The sequence below is a fragment of the Bufo bufo genome, chromosome 10, assembly GCF_905171765.1.
Source record: "Bufo bufo chromosome 10, aBufBuf1.1, whole genome shotgun sequence".
NCBI classification, from domain to species: Eukaryota; Metazoa; Chordata; class Amphibia; order Anura; family Bufonidae; genus Bufo; species Bufo bufo.
This window is the reverse complement of record NC_053398.1, coordinates 33,922,514-33,943,514: the sequence shown is the minus strand read 5'-3', so window position 1 is coordinate 33,943,514 and position 21,001 is coordinate 33,922,514. Positions and strand designations below refer to the sequence as shown.

At 45.8% G+C, this 21,001-nt stretch overlaps 1 protein-coding gene across 1 annotated transcript in view; it reads left to right on the top strand.

Annotated features, from left to right (window-relative positions):
* The window catches only part of IGHMBP2 (immunoglobulin mu DNA binding protein 2), a 65,123-nt gene that overhangs the window by 7,876 nt on the left and 36,246 nt on the right, over window positions 1-21,001 (top strand). Inside the window, exons 6-10 of the mRNA XM_040409375.1 lie at window positions 3,493-3,693; window positions 11,960-12,107; window positions 16,703-16,877; window positions 19,065-19,247; window positions 20,339-20,457. Coding sequence (XP_040265309.1) covers window positions 3,493-3,693; window positions 11,960-12,107; window positions 16,703-16,877; window positions 19,065-19,247; window positions 20,339-20,457 — 826 coding nt within the window. The remainder of the gene's footprint in view (window positions 1-3,492; window positions 3,694-11,959; window positions 12,108-16,702; window positions 16,878-19,064; window positions 19,248-20,338; window positions 20,458-21,001) is intronic.

Sequence of the window (21,001 nt, the reverse complement as noted above, 5' to 3'; positions counted from 1 at the left end):
TATCTTTAAACGGAAATATGGAAACGGAAGGCATACGGAGTACCTTCTGTTTTTTTTCTCGGATCCATTGAAATGAAAAAAAAAAAACAGAACGGAAACGGAAAAAAAACCACGTTCGTGTGCAAGAGGCCTTAGGGCTCGTTCACACGAACGTTTTTTGTGTTCCGTATACGGCCTGTTTTTTTTTTTAGTTCCGTATACGGTCCTTATACGTAACCATTCATTTCAATGGTTCCGCAAAAAAAACGGAATGTGTTCCATATGCATTCCGTTTCCGTATTTCTGTTTTTCTTTTCCGTTCAAAGATAGGACATGTCCTATTATTGCCCTCAAATTACGTTCTGTGGCTCCGTTCAAGTAAAAAAAAAAACGGAACACATACGTATCCGTTCCGTTTTTGTGGAACCATCTATTGAAAATATTATGCCCAGCCCAATTTTTTCTATGTAATTACTGTATATGCCATATGGAAAAACGGAACGGAACCGGAAACACTACTGAAACAAAAAATGGGAAAATGGATCCGTTAAAAACGGCTCGCAAAACACTGAAAAAGCCATACAGTCGTGTGAACGAGCCCTTAGCTAAAAGTTTTGAGACTGACACAAATTTTGGTTTTCACAAAGTTTGCTGCTTCAGGGTTTTGGGATCTTTTTGTCAGATGTTTCTATGGCTTTTTTTTATTTTATTTTTTTTACTTTTCTTGACAAATACTTCAAGTTTATGCAAAGACTCAACATTTCCAGTGTTGACCCTTGTTTTTCAAGACTTCTGCAATTCACCCTAAAATGCTAGACATCAATTTCTGGGCCAAGTCCTGGCTGATGGCCGCCCCTTCTTACCTGAACAGGGCTTGGAGTCTGTGTTTTTGTTTGTCCACTCGCCTTTTGAGCATTGATTACAGGTTTTCAATGGGATTGAGATCCGGGGAGTTTTCCAGCCATGGACCTAAAATGTCAATGTTTTGTTCACCCCGCCAGTTACTTACAGTGTCACCGTTGCCTTGTGACATGGTGCTCCATCACCGGATTGCTCCTGGATCACTGGGAGAAGTTGCTCTTGGAGGATGTTTTGATCCCATTATTCATTCATCGCAGTGTTCTTAGGCAAAATTGTGAGTGAACTCACAACCTTGGATGGTCTCGGGAGGCCTTACTGTCCACATGACACAGGACTCGTGGTAGCACTCACCTTTTCTTCTCCGGATAATCTGTGTCCCAAACAGTCTGAAGGGGGCTTCATCAGAGAAAATAACTTTACCCCCGTCCTACAGCCCAATCCCTCTACATCCTGCAGAATGTCAGTCTGTCCTTGATGTTTTTCTTGGAGAGAAGCTGCTTCTTTGCTGCCCTTCTTGACCCCAGACCATCCTCCAAAAGCCATTTGCCTCACTGTGTGTGCAGATGGACTGACACCAGCCCGCTGCCATTTCTGAGAAAGCTCTGCACTTCTGGTGACCCTATCTCATAGCCGAATCCCCTTTAGAAGAGGACTCTGGCACTCTGGCCTCCATCATAGTAATTTAACCTCTCTCCTTGAAGTTCTTGAGGATCTGCTAGATGGATGATTTAGGTGCAATCTTACAAGCAGTAATGTCCTTGCCTGTGAAGCCCTTTTTGATTCAGCGCAATGCTGACTGCACGTGTTTCCTTGGAGGTAACCATGGTTAACAGAAGAAGACAATGATGCCTTGTCCTTATTAATACTTTCCCCTGAGCTAACGAGAAGATCGCTGCCATGGTGTTAGCTGGTCATTTTGTGGCAGGGCTGAAATGCAGTGGATTTGGGGTTTTCGTGGTTAAGTTAATTTGCATGACAAGGAATGACTCTGCAATTAATTGCCTCTGATCGCTCTTCCTAATCTAGAGTTGGCCACCATAAAAAACCCGAAGCAGCAAACTTTGTGAAAAGCAAAATTTGTGTCTGTCTCAAAACTTTTGGCCACAACTGTATTTAGCCGGTCTGAAGCCGTGACCTCAAGTTGATAACCCGTGAATGTTGTGGTCAATCACCGGCATTGCCTTTAAATAACTGTTGGCTGAACGCTTATTTGGCCAACAGTTATATACATTCCCGCTTGGCTCATAGATGTGTCTTTATTGAGGAGCGGAAGAAGTTGCTGCCAGATTCCTCTGGCAGTGGGTTATTACCCACCGGAGTAAAGAATTGGGCATGTTTAAATCCAACATGCAGGATCCTGCTTCCCCCGAAACCTGCACATTAATCAGTCGGTCCTTCTGAAATCGACAGTTTGGCCAAGTTATATCAAATTTGTATTGCCAACTTTTGCGCAGATTAGGGTATAGTATATCAGTGATGCCCAGCTGGTGGCCTTACTGGTCACTTGTGGCCCTAATGTCTGAATGCGGTGTACATATATCCAACGCAATGGTATGAATAGAGCCTTAGGCTAGGTTCATACCATCAGATACATATGGTATACTGCCAATAAGCAATGCAGCTTCATGCTTTCTTTTTTACAGACCTATATTGTATTTTATGTATGCCCTTTTTATTGTCCTGATGGGAGCAACCATAGATTGTGTAGACTCCTGCAAAGGTATATATTTATCATTGACCTCCATTATTTAAAAAAATTGTCTACATTAGTGCAAACAATAGAGTAAAACCGTGAGCTGTCACCTACTGTAAAAAAAAAACAAAAAAACGGTGCGTCTGACGTTGGGAGCAAAAACATATGCAAACATGACAGAATTTGGCATAGGTTCCCCCACTGAAAACATGTACATCCAGGACTAGGTTCACATCTGTTTTGGAGACTCCATTAGGGTGCTCTGTCACAGATTATGTTAATAAGGTATTCCGGTTTTGTGATACTGATGACTTGTCTCCAGGGTAGATCATCAATATCAGATCGGGGGGGGTTTGACACTTTTTAAAGGGCATCTGTCAGCAGATTTGTACCCATGACACTGGCTGACCTGTTACATGTGCGCTTGGCAGCTGAAGGCATCTGTGTTGGTCCCATGTTCATATGTGCACGCATTGCTGAGAAAAATGAGGTTTTAATATATGTAAATTAGCCTCCTAGGAGCAACGAGGGTGTTGCCATTACACCTAAAGGCTCAGCTCTCTCTGCAACTGCTGTGTCCTCTGCACTTTGATTGACAATGTGAGGCAGTGTAAACTTCATCACACCTGGCCCTGTCACTCAAAGTGCAGATGGCACAGCAGTTGCAGAGAGAGCTGAGCCTCTAGGTGTAATGGTAACGCCCCCGTTGCTCCCAGAGGCTCATTTGCATATATTAAAACCTAATTTTTATCAGCAATACGGGCACATATGAACATGGGACCAACACAGATGCCTTCAGCTGCCAAGCGCACATGTAACAGGTCAGCCAGTGTCATAGGTACAAAACTGCTGACAGATGCCCTTCAAAATAGTGCAGCATGCTCTGTGCCGTCACCCTATTACACAACCCAGAACATTTGGCGGGATCAGCTCCACTAAATTTTTTGTTCTTTCCCAAGGTCCTGTGCTGTGCACCATCTAATGTCGCTGTGGACAACCTGGTGGAGCAGTTGGCTCGGTACAAAGAGAAGATATTACGTCTCGGTCACCCATCAAGACTTCTGGAATCCTTACAGCACCATTCTCTGGATGCGGTTTTGGCGCGGAGTGATAACGCACAGCTAGTGGCTGACATCCGCAAAGATATTGACCTGGCCTTTGTAAGTATTCTGGAGAGGCTGTTGATTATGTAGCCGCACTGGCTTCTGCTTATATTACACTTATATCTATTCTATTCTGCTTTATTAGTATGATTGCAGCTGAGGATATACACCTCCCATTTCCAAGCCTCGTGTGTGCAGGTACCATCTACTACTATCTGATCAGTGGGGGTCCGACACCCGGGCCCCCCGCCGATCAGCTGTTTGGGAAGGCACCGGTGCTTGCAGTCCCACTGACGCGGCCTTCTCTGTACTTACCAAGCACAGTGCCATACATTGAATAACGGCCGTGCTTGGTATCGCAGCTCCGCCACGTACACTTCAATGGGGCTGAGCTGATCCTAGGCCATGAACGTGTCATCACCGGCCTAGAAAAATCGGAGAGAAGGCCACAACGCTACTGCGAGCTCCAATGCCTTCTCAAACAGTTCATCTGCGGAGGTCCCGGGTGTCAGATCCCCATCAATCAGATACTGATGGCCTATCCAGAGGATAGTTCATCAGTAGAAAAGTCTTTTTGCACCAGTCTTTGATAAATGACCCCCATTGCGTACACTCCCCAATCCTGTGTTAATGGGGCAAGTACTGGAGTGTTTCCTGCTTTCACCCATCTATGAACATACAGTAAATGCTGCTTATTATCAGTCTCATTCGTGTTCTAGCTGACACTTCACATTCTACTGGGTTTTCTTCGGTATCCTCTGAATGACCTCCTGTTTGGGCGATTTCATATGTGGCAGACATTTCTGCAATTGACAGTCAATTCCATTCATGTAAATGGAGTTCTTGCAGCTGCAAGAACATGGATAGCCTTGGAGGGGCTGCGCTGGGCAGGAGGCAACCGTCAAATGCCCAAAGAGTATAGCGTGTAGCTTCTAATCTAATTAAAGCATTGTGATTAATGTCATCCGTGTTTTGCCTGCATCCGTGCCACTATACGGCAAAATATACAACATGTCCTATTCTTGTCCGTTTTACGGACAAGAATAGGCATTTTTACAATAGGACCAGTGAAAAGTGCGGGATGCACATGGACTGCATCTGTGAAATGATCCGATCGTGCGAATGTAGCCTAAGGCCGCTTTCACACACTCCGTGCGGGTCAAAGACACAGAACAGGTGCAGATCTTTCCATTATACCTCATCTTTGTGGAGGCTCCAATCCTGGTTTTGACCCACAATCAGTAATGAAAATCACTGATCAAACATTGAAGCGTGAGAGGGACCTAGAGATGCTGTTTGAATTGGCTACAAGGAGCGGCGATCACCGGGGGTAATGGCAGGAGGAACCGGGGCTTATACTTTTACTATATAGCAGCCTGTAAGCTCCGACATTGCACTACCTTGCCTTATGTAGTATTTACACTGGGCAACCATAAAATAAAAAAGGGCTACTTTAAAGTCACCCGTGCTTGATACCTACCTGGTATCAGACCATTGCTTTGGCAACCTGACCCCCAAGTGTCTCTCCGTGCCCAATAGTGGACAGGAGAGTACTCCTGCATAACCCCCTTAAAGACTTCACAGGTGTTTTTTTTGGTCGTGGTTTGTCATTGTGATGAGGAGCACCCTCCCTAAAAAAGTAACAAAAAACAATAAGTAACCATCTGTGTCCAGAGACCTCGCCCTGACGCAATTCTCTGCTTTTTTTTAGCGCATATCTGTAATATCATGTGGAATTTTGGAAGACCAGAAGCAGAAGACTGTGCAGACATTAGAAAATCCCTCTAGTTAAGGGCTCATGCACAGAAAAAAAAGGGGGTTGCCCGTATTGTGACCCGCAAACAACGGGTCAGCAATAAACGGGCACCAGCCGTGTGCACACTGTATCACAGATCCGGAAAGGAGCGTTGTGAAATGGAGGCATGGAACCCCACGGAAGTACAACCGAGTGCTTCTGTGGGGTTTCTGTCCATGCCTCGCACCGCAAAAAACTAGAACATGTTCTATTTTTGCGGTGCAAACAGATCACGGACCCATTCAAGTTGAATGGGTCTGGATCCGTCTGCGGCAACTGCACGAATGGTGCCCATGCAGTGGGGACCGCAAATTACGGTCCCCAATGTATGGAACGGCCGGCACACGTTCAAGTGCATGAGGCCTTAGAAGGTGCTTTCATAAGACTGTCCGTTCATCTGGAATATTAGATAATCCAGAACCAATCGGCTCCCATTGGCATGGCTGCCATTCAGAATATTCGGGCTTCATCAGGACCCCCTGGGCTTCACCCTGAACTCCATCTAGTACCTCGTTGTACAGTGTGCATCTAGTATATAAGTGGATTGCACACTCTCCGGCCCAATGATTGTGCCCCATGTTTGCAGATTATTGCCCGTTAAAGGGAGGCGGTGACTCCTAGGCCTCATGCACACGACCATATGTTCAGTCCACATCGGATCTGGACTTTTTTGCGGATCAGATGTGGAATGATTTATTTCAATGGGGCCGCAAAAGTTGCGTTCAGCGCACCATGTTGTGTTCGCTTCCGTATGTCCGTTCTGCATCCGAGCAAATACGATAGAACTTATCTTATTCTTGTCCGTTTTGTGGACAAGGATAGGACATTTCTACAGGGGAAAACATAAAAGTTGTTGGCATACATATACGGCCGGGGTTTGTGTTTTGCAGATCCGCGATTTGCGAACTGCAAAACTGATACGGTCGTGTGCATGAGGTCTTAAATTGTGGGTGGCAGCTGGCACTGCGTGTAGGTCCCTTTAATGGACTCGGGCCAGGAATCCTCTTTACGGTACCGCCTGTACTACCCTTTTGGCTGCCCTGCATGTTGATGCTGGACTAGGTTGTGTCATGCTTTTTGACACCAGAACCACTCGGCAGAAACTGCATTCGTCTTTACCGTGATTTGCAACAGTTTGGCGGTTTTAATGAGCCTGACTCGTGCTACCTGCAGAACATCTTTTGTGACGCATCCATTAACCCCTTAAGGACCGGGCTCATTTTCACCTTAAGGACCAGGCCATTTTTTGGAAATCTGACCAGTGTCACTTTAAGTGCTAATAACTTTAAAACGCTTTGACTTATCCAGGCCATTCTGAGATTGTTTTTTCGTCACATATTGTACTTCATGACACTGGTAAAATGAAGTCAAAAAAATAATTTTTTTTGCACAAAAAAATACCTAATTTACCAAAAATTTGGAAAAATTTGCAAATTTCAAAGTTTCAGTTTCTCTACTTCTGTAATACATAGTAATACCCAAAAAAATTGTGATGACTTTACATTCCCCATATGTCTACTTCATGTTTGAATTATTTTGGGAATGATATTTTATTTTTTGGGGATGTTATAAGGCTTAGAAGTTTAGAAGCAAATCTTGAAATTTTTCAGAAATTTACAAAAACTCAATTTTTAGGGACCAGTTCAGGTCTGAAGTCGATTTGCGAGGCTTACATAATAGAAACCACCCAAAAATGACCCCATCTAAGAAACTACACCCCTCAAGGTATTCAAAACTGATTTTGCATACATTATTAACCCTTTAGGTGTTGCACAAGAGTTATTGGCAAATGGGGAGGAAATTTGAGAATTTAATTTTTTTGTCTAATTTTTCATTTTAACCCAATACGTGGCCGTAAACTACTGTACGGCCACACAGCGGGGCGTAGAGGGAAAGGTGCGCCGTATGGTTTTTGGAAGGCTGATTTTTATGGACTGGTTTATTTACACCATGTCCCATTTGAAGCCCCCTGATGCACCCCTAGAGGAGAAACTCCCTAAAAGTGACCCCATCTAAGAAACTACACCCCTCAAGGTATTCAAAACTGATTTTACATACGTCGATAACCCTTTAGGTGTTGCACAAGAGTTATTGGCAAATGGGGATGAAATTTGAGAATTTTTTATTTTTTTGCCTAATTTTTAATTTTAACCCATTTTTTTCCACTAACAAAGCAAGGGTTAACAGCCAAACAAGACTGTATCTTTATTGCCCTGACTCTGCTGTTTACAGAAACACCCCATATGTGGCCGTAAACTACTGTACGGGCACACAGTAGGGCGTAGAGTGAAAGGTGCGCCGTTTGGTTTTTGGAAGGCTGATTTTGCTGGACTGTTTTTTTGACACAATGTCCCATTTGAAGCCCCCCTGATGCACCTCTAGAGTAGAAACTCCATAAAAGTGACCCCATCTAAGAAACTACACCCCTCAAGGTATTCAAAACTGATTTTACAAACTTTGTTAACCCTTTAGGTGTTGCACAAGATTTAATGGAAATAGAGACACAATTTCAAAATTTCAAATTTTTGGCAGATTTTCCATTTTAATATTTTTTTTCCAGTTACAAAGCAAGGGTTAATAGCCAAACAAAACTCATTATTTATGGCCCTGATTCTGTAGTTTACAGAAACACCCCATATGTGGTCGTAAACAGCTGTACGGGCACACGGCAGGGCGCAGAAGGAAAGGAATGCCATACGGTTTTTGGAAGGAAGATTTTGCTGGACTGGTTTTTTTGACACCATGTCCCATTTGAAGCCCCCCTGATGCACCCCTAGAGTGGAAACTCCAAAAAAGTGACCCCATTTTAGAAACTACGGGATAGGGTGGCAGTTTTGTTGGTACTAGTTTAGGGTACATATGATTTTTGGTTGCTCTATATTACACTTTTTGTGCAGCAAGGTAACAAGAAATAGCTTTTTTGGCACGTTTTTTTTTTTGTTATTTACAACATTCATCTGACAGGTTAGATCATGTGGTAATTTTATAGAGCAGGTTGTCACGGACGCGGCGATACCTAATATGTATACAATTTTTTTTATTTATGTAAGTTTTATACAATAACTTCATTTTTAAAACCAAAATAATGTTTTAGTGTCTCCATAGTCTAAGAGCCATAGTTTTTTCATTTTTCGGGCGATTATCTTAGGTAGGATCTCATTTTTTGCGGGATGAGATGACGGTTTGATTGGCACTATTTTGGGGTGCATATGACTTTTTGATCGCTTGCTATTACACTTTTTGTGACGTAAGATGGCAAAAAATTGCTTTTTTTACACTGTTTTTATTTTTATTTTTTTACGGTGGTCACCTGAGGAGTTAGGTCATGTGATATTTTTATAGAGCCGGTTGATACGGACGCGGCGATACCTAATATGTATACTTTTTTTTATTTATGTAAGTTTTACACAATGATTTTATTTTTGAAACAAAAAAAATCATGTTTTAGTGTTTCCATAGTCTAAGAGCCATAGTTTTTTTTAGTTTTTGGGCGATTATCTTGAGTAGGGTCTCATTTTTTGCTGGATGAGATGACGGTTTGATTGGTACTATTTTGCCGTACATGCGACTTTTTTGATCACTTTTATTACCTTTTTTGGGAAGTAAGGTGGGCAAAATTTCAGTTTTCTCATAGTTTTTATTTTTATGGCGTTCACCGTGCGGGGAAAGTAACATGACCATTTTATAGATCAGGTCGTTACGGACGCGGCGATACCTAATATGTGTAGTGTATTTTATTTTTTTTTATTTTTATTCAGTGATAAATGTTTTTTTTTTATCTTAACTTTTTTCACTTTTTTTTACATTTTTGTGACCCAGACCCGCTTGGTTCTTGAAGATCCAGTGGGTCTGATGTCTGTATAATACAGTACAGTACAATATATATTGTTCTGTACTGTATTTTACTTACACTGAACAGATCTATGCTTTTAGCACAGATCTGTTCAGCACCATGGACAGCAGGACGCCTGAGCAGGCGTCCTGTTGCCATGGGAACCCTCCCCGTCTGCTCAGAACTTCGCAGACGGGGAAGGGTAAGCACGGGGCTGAGAGGGGCTGTCGGGGGGCTCTCTCCCTCTCCATCGGGGGGCTGCAAAGGCACAGCAGCCCCCCGATGGAGAGGGAGGGAGCTCCCTGACCGATGACAGTTAACTTTTTCCATACAGCGGTCCGTACGGACCGCGGTATGGAAAGGGTTAAACGGCTGACATCTGCACAGATGTCAGCCGTTTATACCAGGGTGCCAGCAATGTGCTGGCACCCTGGTATACCCACTAGAAGCCTGGTATATCCCGCCTGCCGCACCGCCCGCCTCCCGCAACGCCCCCACCGCATGCGACACCCCAGGGGGGTGAAAAATATTGATTTTAGCCACTCTAAAGTTTCTGATCCCCGCGGTCAGGGACCGCGGGGATCAGAAACTGCAAAAAGCGCAGCAAACCGCAGGTCTGAATTGACCTGCGGTTTGCTGCGATCGCCGACACGGGGGGGGTCACATGACCCCCCCTGGCGTTGTCACAGGATGCCGGCTGAAGGATTTCAGCCGAAATCCCGTTCCGTTTAACCCCTGGGGCGCCGGAATCCCGATTTAAAAGTTAGGACGTACCGGTACGTCCTTGGTCCTTAAGGACTCGGGAAATAGGGTGTACCGGTACGTCCTATGTCCTTAAGGGGTTAAAGGGATTCTGTCACCTCGTTTTAGGTTACAGAGATGCGGACATACACGGCTAGATCGCCGCTAGCATGTCCGCAATATACCGGTCCTATAAAGCTGTGTCCTTTTATTTTGTTTAAAAAATGATTTTAGAGATATGTAAGTGAGCCTGGTAAGGAGCCCATGGGGCTGTATGAACCTTCCTGGTGCCCAGCAACGCCCCCTGTGAAGGAGCCCAGCACCGCCTGCGTCCTCCGAATCTCCTCCTTTCGACACAGTTAGATTGCCGTAATCTCGCGCTGCGCAGTGCCGGTATAGTGTTCCTTCCCTGTGCTGGCATCAGCCTCAGGAAAGGAACTGCGCATGCGCGAGCTCGCGCATTGCGAGATTACGGCAATCTAACTGTGACGAAAGGAGGAGATTCGGAGGACGCAGGCGGTGCTGGGCTCCTTCACAGAGGGGCATGGCTGGGCACCAGGAAGGTTCATACAGCCCCATGGGCACCTTACCAGGCTCATTTACATATCTCTAAAATCATTTTTTAAACAAAATAAAAGGACACAGCCCTATAGGACCGGTATATTGTGGACATGCTAGCGGCGATCTAGCCGTGCATGTCCGCAGCTCTATAACCGAAAACAAGGTGACAGAATCCCTTTAACCTCCTCATAGGCTTTAATTATACTGACGGAGACCAGAAGGGCGTTCGATGGCATCCAACAGGGTTTCAGTTTTTTTCAAGCTGCACAGTCTGTAGCATTGCAGATTGTTCTTTTCCATGCAGAGGCGCACAAATGTTTTTGGCGCGGTATGCATTGATTTTTTTTTTTTAAACATTGGTGCCTATGAGGGACAGATGGCACTCACTGACTTCTGTTTTTGGGTCCTTTAATCAATATGCTGGGAACTTTCGCCTTGCATACAGTAAACAGACACAATGTGAAAAGAGCCTAAGGACACCTTACTTGTCCCCGCTGCAAAACCACAGCACTGCCGCACGGTGTGAATACACCCCTAGGCTACATTCAGACCACCAGTATGCGGACCGCACATGTTAGAAATGCCTATTCTTGTCCACAATTGCGGACAAGAATAGGACATGCTCTATCTTTTTTGCGGGGCAGCGGAAGGGAACAACAGATGCGGACATTGAAATGAATGGGTCCACACCCGTTACGCAAAATTGCAGAACGGATGCGGACTCATTCATTAGGTCGTGTAAATGAGCCCTTAGGCCCATTCACACGACCGCAAATCCACAAAACACGGATCCGCAGAACGAACATACGGACAGGGCCCTATTGAAATGAATAGGGCGGCATCTGATCCACAAAATATGCGGATCGGATGTGGACTGAACATACAGTCGTGTGAATAGGCCCTGAAAGGAATTTTATTGTATAGCAAAATAAATGGCCGATGATGACAGACACAGAAATAAATTCCACTTTTGGGTTTATGTGATAAATATTAGTTTGAACTTATTGAACTGTCACACGAGTTTGACAAATGAGGCTGAGTGCATGGCTGCCAACTGTCCTGAATTTGCCAGGAGATTTTTTGAGACAGTTCTGGAAAATTTGCGGGCTGAAAATGGGCATGGCGAACACAAACCTTGTCCGTGAGTGGGTGGGTTTGGGACGTTCCTATCGACGGGGCTTATATGCCCTGATTTTTACCAACCGAAATGTTGGCAAGGATGCCAGTGGTGACAAAGAAAACTTTCCAGCACGAGCATACTGTACAGCGCCTTGTCATCAAGGGGTTAAGAAACCATGGGCGCTCGGATTTACTGTGATAAGTTTTAGATGGAAATTCTCCTCGTCTGATAAATGGCTGCTATTATACAATTGCTTCTTTCTTCCTCTTGAAAGGCAAAAATGAGAAAACTGCAGAACAGAGATGAAAAGAGCGGCTTCAAAACGGAAATCCGAGCGCTGCGAAAAGAGCTGAAGAAAAGGGAAGAGGCTGCCATGATGGAGACGTTGAAATCTGCCAATGTCATCCTTGCCACCAATACAGGTCAGTCAGGGGCTGGCGGATTTCTTCTGCTTTAATCATGTTTTCTGCCGTCTCCAGGGGACGTGTCCCTGGCATCGAGCTGTGAGTCATCTGTCTCTCAGGTCCTAGCCTCCCCAGTGCGCACACATGGAGCCCGGCTTCACACGGGTAGTCTGTAAATCACTCTCGAAAACTGCATCTTTTTATGTTTATTAGGGAAGTGCATAAATAGCAATTCCATACAATAATGACTTAATCATACGCATAAGATAATAACCCTGCAAGGATGCAGCGAAATTAAAGGGGTAGTTCCGTCAAAGTAGAATATTGATGGCCTATCCTCAGGGTAGGTCATTAGTATCTGATCAGTAGGGGTCCGACTCATGGCACTGCCACCGATCAGCTGCTTGAAGAGGCCGTGGCGCTCTAGTGAGCGCTGCGGCCTCCTCACAGCATACCAAGCACAGCGCCGTACATTGGATACCCAGCCCAGGCCCATTCACTTGCATATAGGACATGTGTCATCGCTGGCCTAGGAAGAAGCCACAGTGTTCACTGGAGCATCGTGGCTTCTTCTAACAGCTGACCGGCAGGGGGTGCGGGAGTTGGACCCCCCACCAATCTGATATTGATGACCTATCCTGAGAATAGGTCATCAGTATTAAGCCACTGCACAACCCCTTCCGTCCCAGTGCCGTACATGTATGGCACTAGTGCAGCGGGTGCCATAGCCGCCGGGTCTGTGCTGTTTCAAACAACGGAGGTCCGGGCTAATGTCTGCGAACGGCGATAACGCTGATGGCAGACATTTAATCCTTTTTAGATGGAGTGATCCCATTTGAAGCGCGGAAAAAAACGGAAGTGCACGCTTCCCGCTCAGGAACTGGAGAGCCATTTATTGGCTCTGATGCGCTGGGTCTCTCTGAAGAAACCCATCACAGATGTTGTTGTAATAGGAAATGGAGCCTAGATTGTAGTTCTATTGAGCGATATAGCTAAGCGATGTGAAGAAATTTTTTTTTTTGGTTGTTTTTTTTTACATTTAAAATCAATCAAAAACATAAACCTCATGGGCATTGCTGTGTCCCCAAAATGCCTGAACTGTTAACATATAAAAATATTTATCTCATACGTCGAATGGAAAAAAATCTAAATGGCCATTCACCAATTTTATAGTTACAAAAAGATATAAATGTGTTATCGTTGTAATTGCACTGACCCAGAGAATGAACCGCACAGGTCATTTTTACCTCCTAGGGAACACCGTAGAGACCAAACCTGTAAAACTGTGGCGGAATTGAGGTTTTTTTTTTTCCATTCCCCCCTCCCCCCCCCCCCCCCCCCCCAATTTGGATTTTTTTTTTTCTGCTTCCCACTATATGATAAGCAATATTAAGTGGTGCCATTAGAAAGTACATCCTCAAAAGACGAGCCCTCATATGACTATGTGGACAGAAAAAGTTATGGCTCCAGAAAGACCGGGAGGAAAAATGAAAACTCCTTTGGGAGTCTAGGGATTACGTGCGCCCCTTTCACAGTCACAGTAGGGTGGATGGGAACACAGTGCTGTGAAGTAGCCGCGTCACTTATGTAATCTAGTCCGGGTGTAATACAAGCAGATTGTGCAGCAGATCCAACATGGAATTTGCAATTAAATCTGTTGCATATTTTTTTTCCTGCTAGATGTATGACAGCGGCCAATATCTATGTGCATGTATGAGCGCTGCCATTACCCTGATCAAGAGCGAACTTCAGTTTTTAATTACCCTTGACCAGAAGTGAAAGCTGCATTATGTGCTGTAATTACTATGTATGGGGACAAGCGATCGTTACTGTGATCATTCATCCCCATATCAATTCATAGTTTGTAGGCAGCTGACAAGAAACAAGGACTTTTAGATGCTGTCCAAAATATACAATCCCCCGTTAAACGAGTGTTTGCTGTGTCGGCGGGTGATTGCCAGCACGTTTACACCGGCCACTTATCAGGAACCAGCGTTTCTACAAACTCTCATCTCTGATAATTTTCCTGTTGATTTTCCTAGTGAAAAGGACCTTTTTAAAGGGGTTGACTCATCACAGACAATGGGGGGCATATCGCTAGGATATGCCCCCATTGTCTTATAGGTGCAGGGACAGACCCCCGAAAGTGGTGGAGGGCGCACTGCACATGGGACCCGCACCTGTAAGATAATGGGAGCATATGCTATCTTTGCTGTCTTCCATTTAGACCATTTTCTACACCTGAAGGCCTCTTGCCCACGACCGTATGCCCTCCGAGACGTGCACAGTATCATTGTAATCTATGATGCTGTGTGCTCCCGTGCGCACAATCAATGCCGCTCCGGGACATATGGCCCACTCACGGACCGTATATCTTGGAGAGCATATGGTCGTGGGCAAGAGACCAAAATCTACATGGGGTTTGTCTAATCTCATCCACTTTACCGGTGCCGAAAAATGAGAATTTGCATGGAATAACCGCTTGTAATTTGCAGCGTTTGCAGGTAGCTTAAGGCTACGTTCACACTAGTGTTTTGGCTGATCCGGCAGGGATCAGCGAAGACGCTTCCATTGCTGATAATACAACCGTCTGCATCCGTTATGAACGGATCCAATGACGTATTATCTTAGCAATGACGGATCTGTCATGAACACCATTAAAAGTCAATGGAGGATAGTTCCTTTTTTTTTTTTATTGTGACTGTGTCTGAGAAAACTGATCCATCTACATTGGCTTGCATTGTGGGTCATGCTGGATCTGTTTTTGCTCCGCATCCCATGTCGGTTGGCTCTCCGGTATGGGAACGCAACCAAACGGAACAGAGTGCATTTTGGAGCACTCCGTTCGTTTCAGGTCCTGTTTTGTCCTCATTGACAATGAATGGGGACAAAACGGAAGGATTTTTCTCCGGTATTGAGATCCTCTGCTGGATCTCAATACCGGAAAAGTGTGAAAAGAAGCCTTAGGTTGAATGTGTAGCCTGTACCAAAACACATTTGCAGCCACGATCACAACATCGCAGACATGAAAGTCTTGATATTAAAAGGGAATTTCTAGTCTAAGGACCGGATCGTCTGGACGTACAAGCTAATGACTACACTCAGATCAGGAATGACTGTGTTGCATGGATTTATGTCCTCCTATATCGCTAAAGGACTTTGCCTATCAGACCTCCTAGGTTCTTCATATTCAGGGATTGGATATCTATCACAGGACAATAACACTTTCACACTCCATAGGCTACTTTCACACTGGCGTTTTGGTTTCCATTTGTGAGAGTCATTCAGGGCTCTCACATGCGGTCCAAAACGGATCAGTTTTGCCCTAATGCATTCTGAATGGAAAAGGATCCGCTCAGAACGCATTAGTTCAGTCTCCATTCCACTTTGGAGACGGACACCAAAACGCTGCTTTCCAGCGTTTTGGTGTCCGCCTGACGATGCAGAGGCAAACGGATCCGCCCTGACACACAATGTAAGTCAATGGGGACGGATCCATTTTCACTGACACAATCTGGCACAATAGAAAACGGATCCGCCCCCCCCCCCCCCCCCCCCATTGACTTTCAATGGAGTTCATGACTGATCCGTCTTGGCTATGTTACAGATAATACAAACGGATCCGTTCTGAACGGATGCAGACAGTTGTATTATCTGAACGGATCCGTCTGTGCAGATCCATGACGGATCCGCACCAAACGCGAGTGTGAAAGTAGCCTTATCTGTAACTGCTAGTACAACTGTCTGTTTACTCCTGTACTCATCATGATCTGCTTCACATTGTCATGTGCTTATCCAGCGGCCGTGAGGAGGGCTCGGGTAGACCCCTGGCATTGACCAACCGGAAATTTCTCTGTAGGGTCTATGACCAATCTGACCCTGACAATGTCAGACAATGTGCGTTGTACCTGTATTTATAAGCTTCTAGCAGGAATAATAGAGGAATGGCATAATATACAGTTATAAGATGCCCCAGAATTGTCACCTCGTGTGGCATACAATTATTTACTAAAGCAGACATGTCAGGAGAGGGGGCAGTTTCCGCATCGCAGTGAGGCGCAGGTGCTTTATGCTGTTAGTCTTCGTGTTGTGTTTGCAGTGGCTGTAGGTATATTAGATAAGTGCTCTAGTAACCATGGTCATGGACGGTCAAGAAGGAGCTGGAGTGCCATGGGAGGCCAGGGAATAGCTGCATACATTTATTGATTGACTGTGTCTCATGCTAGACCGATGACAGAGGCGTAGATTTGGGATGAAGGACTCCATAAAATGAAATATCTGATAATCGGTGCTGCTTTCTGCAACTGTGAAAGACGCTGATGAGAACGGTCGACTATAGGGCAGTACGTTCTCTCAGCTAAGTCCTTACACATGACTGATGTCCTCTTGACAAGGTTTTGGACCCCGTTTGGCTTCCAGGCTGCAAATCTCAACCTAATCTCCGCAAAACAGATTGTCTTAATGATCTCAGAATTCTGGCTCCGTGCCGTGCCCACTCGCCAATTCATTTAGAAGAGTGTATTCTCCGTGCCAATTACCAATAATTGCTCATTGCAAAATTACAGCTTCGTAAGCTCATCGATCTGTATCCAACTTCTTCTACCCCGTGCCAGGTGCTACCCCGGATGGTCCTCTGAAGCTGCTTCCTGAGAATTACTTTGACCTGGTCATGATTGATGAGTGCGCTCAGGCGTTAGAAGCGAGCTGCTGGATCGCGCTGCTGCAGGCGAAAAAGTGTATCCTGGCCGGTGATCACAAGCAGCTCCCACCCACCATCATCTCACACAAGTAAGAAGGCTACGTGCATTGTCCGTGTGATCTTCTCAATATGTCCGAGCCCTAAAGAGAGAGTTTCGCTTTTCTGGTATCTTACAGAGGTCTGATCTATTAAAGGGACGCTAAAACTAATGTCTGTCTTGCGTAGTTGCTTTGCGTTTGATTGCAATGTAGTGTTCCCTGTTATCAGCCAGGTAAGACTTGGTCTTCAAAGGAACGCTGAACCTAGAAATAAGTCATAAGACTGAGCAAGAAATATAGTTGTCCACACAGTTTGTCAGCCTGTTGTATTTTCTTGGTGAAATCCCTCAGACCATGCAGGGTTGGACCCCACGTCCAAAAATACATGGTGTACACCTCCAATGTGTACATCTATTTCTGTGTTATACATCTATTGCTGCTGCATGAAATGTATAAAACTGATCTAGAGGTTCTTAGTAAGCATTTTGAGCAAAGTGTAGAAGCCCACTTGCCATCTTCACTAGTTTTGTTGATTTCGTGCTGGGGTCCAGAGCCAAGCGCGCTTAGTCTAGCACCAAGGGTGCTGTTGGGCTGCTGGGTTTCTAGCGGGTGCTGTACCTGTGGGTTGATGTGGCCCAGAGCCAAGCGCGCTTAGTCTAGCAGCAAGGGTGCTGTTGGGCTGCTGGGTTTCTAGCGGGTGCTGTACCTGTGGGTTGATGTGGCCCAGAGCCAAGCGCGCTTAGTCTAGCAGCAAGGGTGCTGTTGGGCTGCTGGGTTTCTAGCGGGTGCTGCACCTGTGGGTTGATGTGGCCCAGAGCCAAGCTCGCTTAGTCTAGAAGCAAAGGTGCTGTTGGGCTGCTGGGTTTCTAGCGGGTGCTGTACCTCTGGGTTGATGTGGCCCAGAGCCAAGCGCGCTTAGTCTAGAAGCAAAGGTGCTGTTGGGCTGCTGGGTTTCTAGCGGGTGCTGTACCTGTGGGTTGATGTGGCCCAGAGCCAAGCGCGCTTAGTCTAGAAGCAAAGGGCAAAGGTGTTGTTAGGTTGCTGGGTTTCTAGCGGGTGCTGCACCTGTGGGTTGATGTGGCCCAGAGCCAAGAGGGCTTAGTCTAGAAGCAGGGGTGCTTGCTGTTGGGCTGCTGGGTTTCTAGCGGTTACTCTACCTGTGGGTTGATGTGGCTCAGGGGTGAAGGGTGCTATTAGGCGCCTGAGTCTCTGGTGGGCGCTGTATCTGTGAGGTGGTGTGACCCAGAGCCAATGGGGCTTAGTCTAGAAGCAATTGTGCTCTTGGATTGCTGGGTCTCTAACCCCCCCCCCCCCCCCCCCCCTTCCATGGGTGCTGTGATGCTTCACCCTATAGTGTAAGATATTTTCTTCTACATTTGTGGCTGAAAGGGGTTTTCTGGGAATTCTTCACTATTTACTTACGGCCCCTAGCGTGTGTGACCTAATAAGACTCATTCTTACTGCTCCCTACTGCTACAGTTCTGTGGTCTGGCTCCAGTTCGCCCATCTTCCTGCAGGGAGAAGGTAAATATCAGTCTGTCATTAGGTCATAGGAAAATAGTGAAGAATTCCTGGAAAACACCTTTATTCTCCTGAATCTATTCGATTCTCTCCGATCGAACTGCAAGGTGAGGTTCAGCAAGCCCATCTTCCAGTTCCCGAATTCTGTTCTTCCTGCTGGCGAATGGCCATCATCCCCTGCGCCACTGCAGCCAATGGCTGGCTTCAGTGATGTCATGTTGTTTGGGGACATGGCACCGCTGAAGCCAGTCGTTGGCTGTGCATTGCCTGGAAGAAAACAAGATGGGGACCAAACGTGGAGGAACGGGCGCCAGCGCACAGGACGCAAGCGGCAGAGAGCAGGTACGATAAGAAATGAATCTTTCAGTAGGCGATGCACGCTGGGGGCCTTCATTTAATAGTCTGTTATTCCTGGAAAACCCCTTTAAAGGAGGTAAAATCCTGCAATGATTTTTGTGTATTTTATTTAGTATTGATTTAGGTCATATACCTTATTTAGCGTTTTGTTCTTTGTTTAATTCTTTTTTACCTTGTAAAGTCTGGATATTTTCTGTCTAGGTCAGTAGGTCTGAACATAAACCAAGCAGCGGAAATGATGAGATGTATATGAAAGTCTCCAAGTCGGAGCCATTTTCCAGCCGCCGGCTTGCCATGGGGATTGCACATACTGTCGATTGCATGTCGTACAAGCTCACGCTGTTCTTCTGTCCTCTCCAGGGCTGCAGCTAAGGGTCTGTCCCGGAGTCTAATGGAACGTGTAATAGAGAAGTATGGAGACCGCGTGGTGAGAATGCTGACCGTGCAGTATCGCATGCACGACCGTATAATGCAGTGGGCGTCCCGTGCACTTTACAGTGGGAAGCTGGAAGCACATTCTTCTGTTGCCCATCATTTACTCAAGTGAGTCAAGTGTGAATTACAGTGGCAATTAGCTAAATGTGTGGACGCGCAGACAGTAAATTATGTATAATTACAATATAGGGAGTCGTTTCCTGCGGATTGTAGTTCAGTAATAACACTCTAATGTATTAAGAAAATGCGGTAATGTGAAGACCTCGTAAAATGGGCCAACATTTGGCGCCTTTATGGCACAGAATGTCACAGCAACAGGTGCACCAAAAAGAATAATCCGCTGTGCCGAGCTTGCTTTATCTGAAAGGGGTGTCTGGTACAAATCGGATGTGGATTCACTTTGTCAGTTGAACAGATTTGACCTGGGGCTACTCCTAAGGGTGTTCTCTAAGTGCCCCCACATCAAGGGGTTCTCCGGACTCTCCTATGTCGATGACCTATGCTCAGGATAGGTCATCAATATCAGATTGGCGGGGGTCTGACAGCCATAGACCGCAGCAGGAAGAGAGAAGGGAGACGGCACATGAGCACTGCGTGCACCGTCTCCTCATACAGCTCTGCGGCGGGGGTGCCGGGTGTCGGACCCTCCGCCATCTGATATTGATGACCTATCCAAAGGATAGGAGAGCCCGGAGAACCCCCTTTTTAATTTTCCATTATAGATACTTAGATTATTTTTTTCTTAGGGTACATATAGCCTTTGTCGTGTTTTGCATTTAAAGGGGTTGTCTGACCCCTAAGCTAAAAGTAATTAAAGGGGTTGTCTGGGATTTTACTATTGATGGTCTATCCTCAGGTTCTGATCGGTGGAGGTCTGACACCGGTGCTGTTCTTTAGGTAGTGCCGTCCACAGCTCGAGCAGCACTGCAGCAACCAGTTCCATCCACTACAGTATGCCCTTACCCCAGAGCTGCCTTTTGGCACCGGCCTATTGTGCCTATAGGTAGATCTGTCCATGCAGCTGTAAATTGGACATCGTAACCCATAATCATCATTGTTTTCAGCTCTTTGTACCCTCAGTCTGTTACACTTATGGCCGATTGCATTGCTATCCTCAGTGTCCTAGGTACCGGTGCTTTCAGACCTGAACAGTACATAAAATGTCGATTATTGGATGTGTTTTCTGCTCCCTATTGTAGGGATCTACCAGGCGTGGCAGTGACAGAAGAGACTAGTATTCCCTTACTGCTTATCGATACTGCCCACTGCGGACTGTTCGAGATAGACATTGAAGATGAGCAGTCTAAGGGAAATCCAGGTAATGTAAGGCAGTACGCTATCTCTGTACCCATGTCACAGGACCAGGCTTGTACAGTCTATCCTTGAGTAGACACAATGCAACGTGACCGGCATTTAAAGGGGTTGTGCCACTTATATAAATGTATCCCGCCCAATGGATATCACTGTCCCCAAATACCACCGTGTATCAAAACTGCCTTATTGTAAAGTGATCAGTCTTTTCTTTGCATAGTAAGGGTACAGCAGGGGCGGACAGGCCATAGACCCTAAAGGAAACGTTTCCGGTGGGCCGATGCCTTGGGGGGGGCCACCCAAGCTCTCCTCATGGCCACCAGCTGAGTACATAATGATCTGATTCTCTCCTATGCACCTGGCCAGTGGCGGCAGGTGCCATCCCGAATTCAACTGTATTTCTGCCCTCAGGATGGCGATACAGTTGAAGACTGTGGCACAGGTGGCAGTATTTTGTATTTAGTTGTGCTGCGGTGGTATACTGTTCTGCACTATGGTATTGCTGCCTCTGCCTACCTGTGTTGCCCTGCCTTCTGTCAGTTTGGACCCAC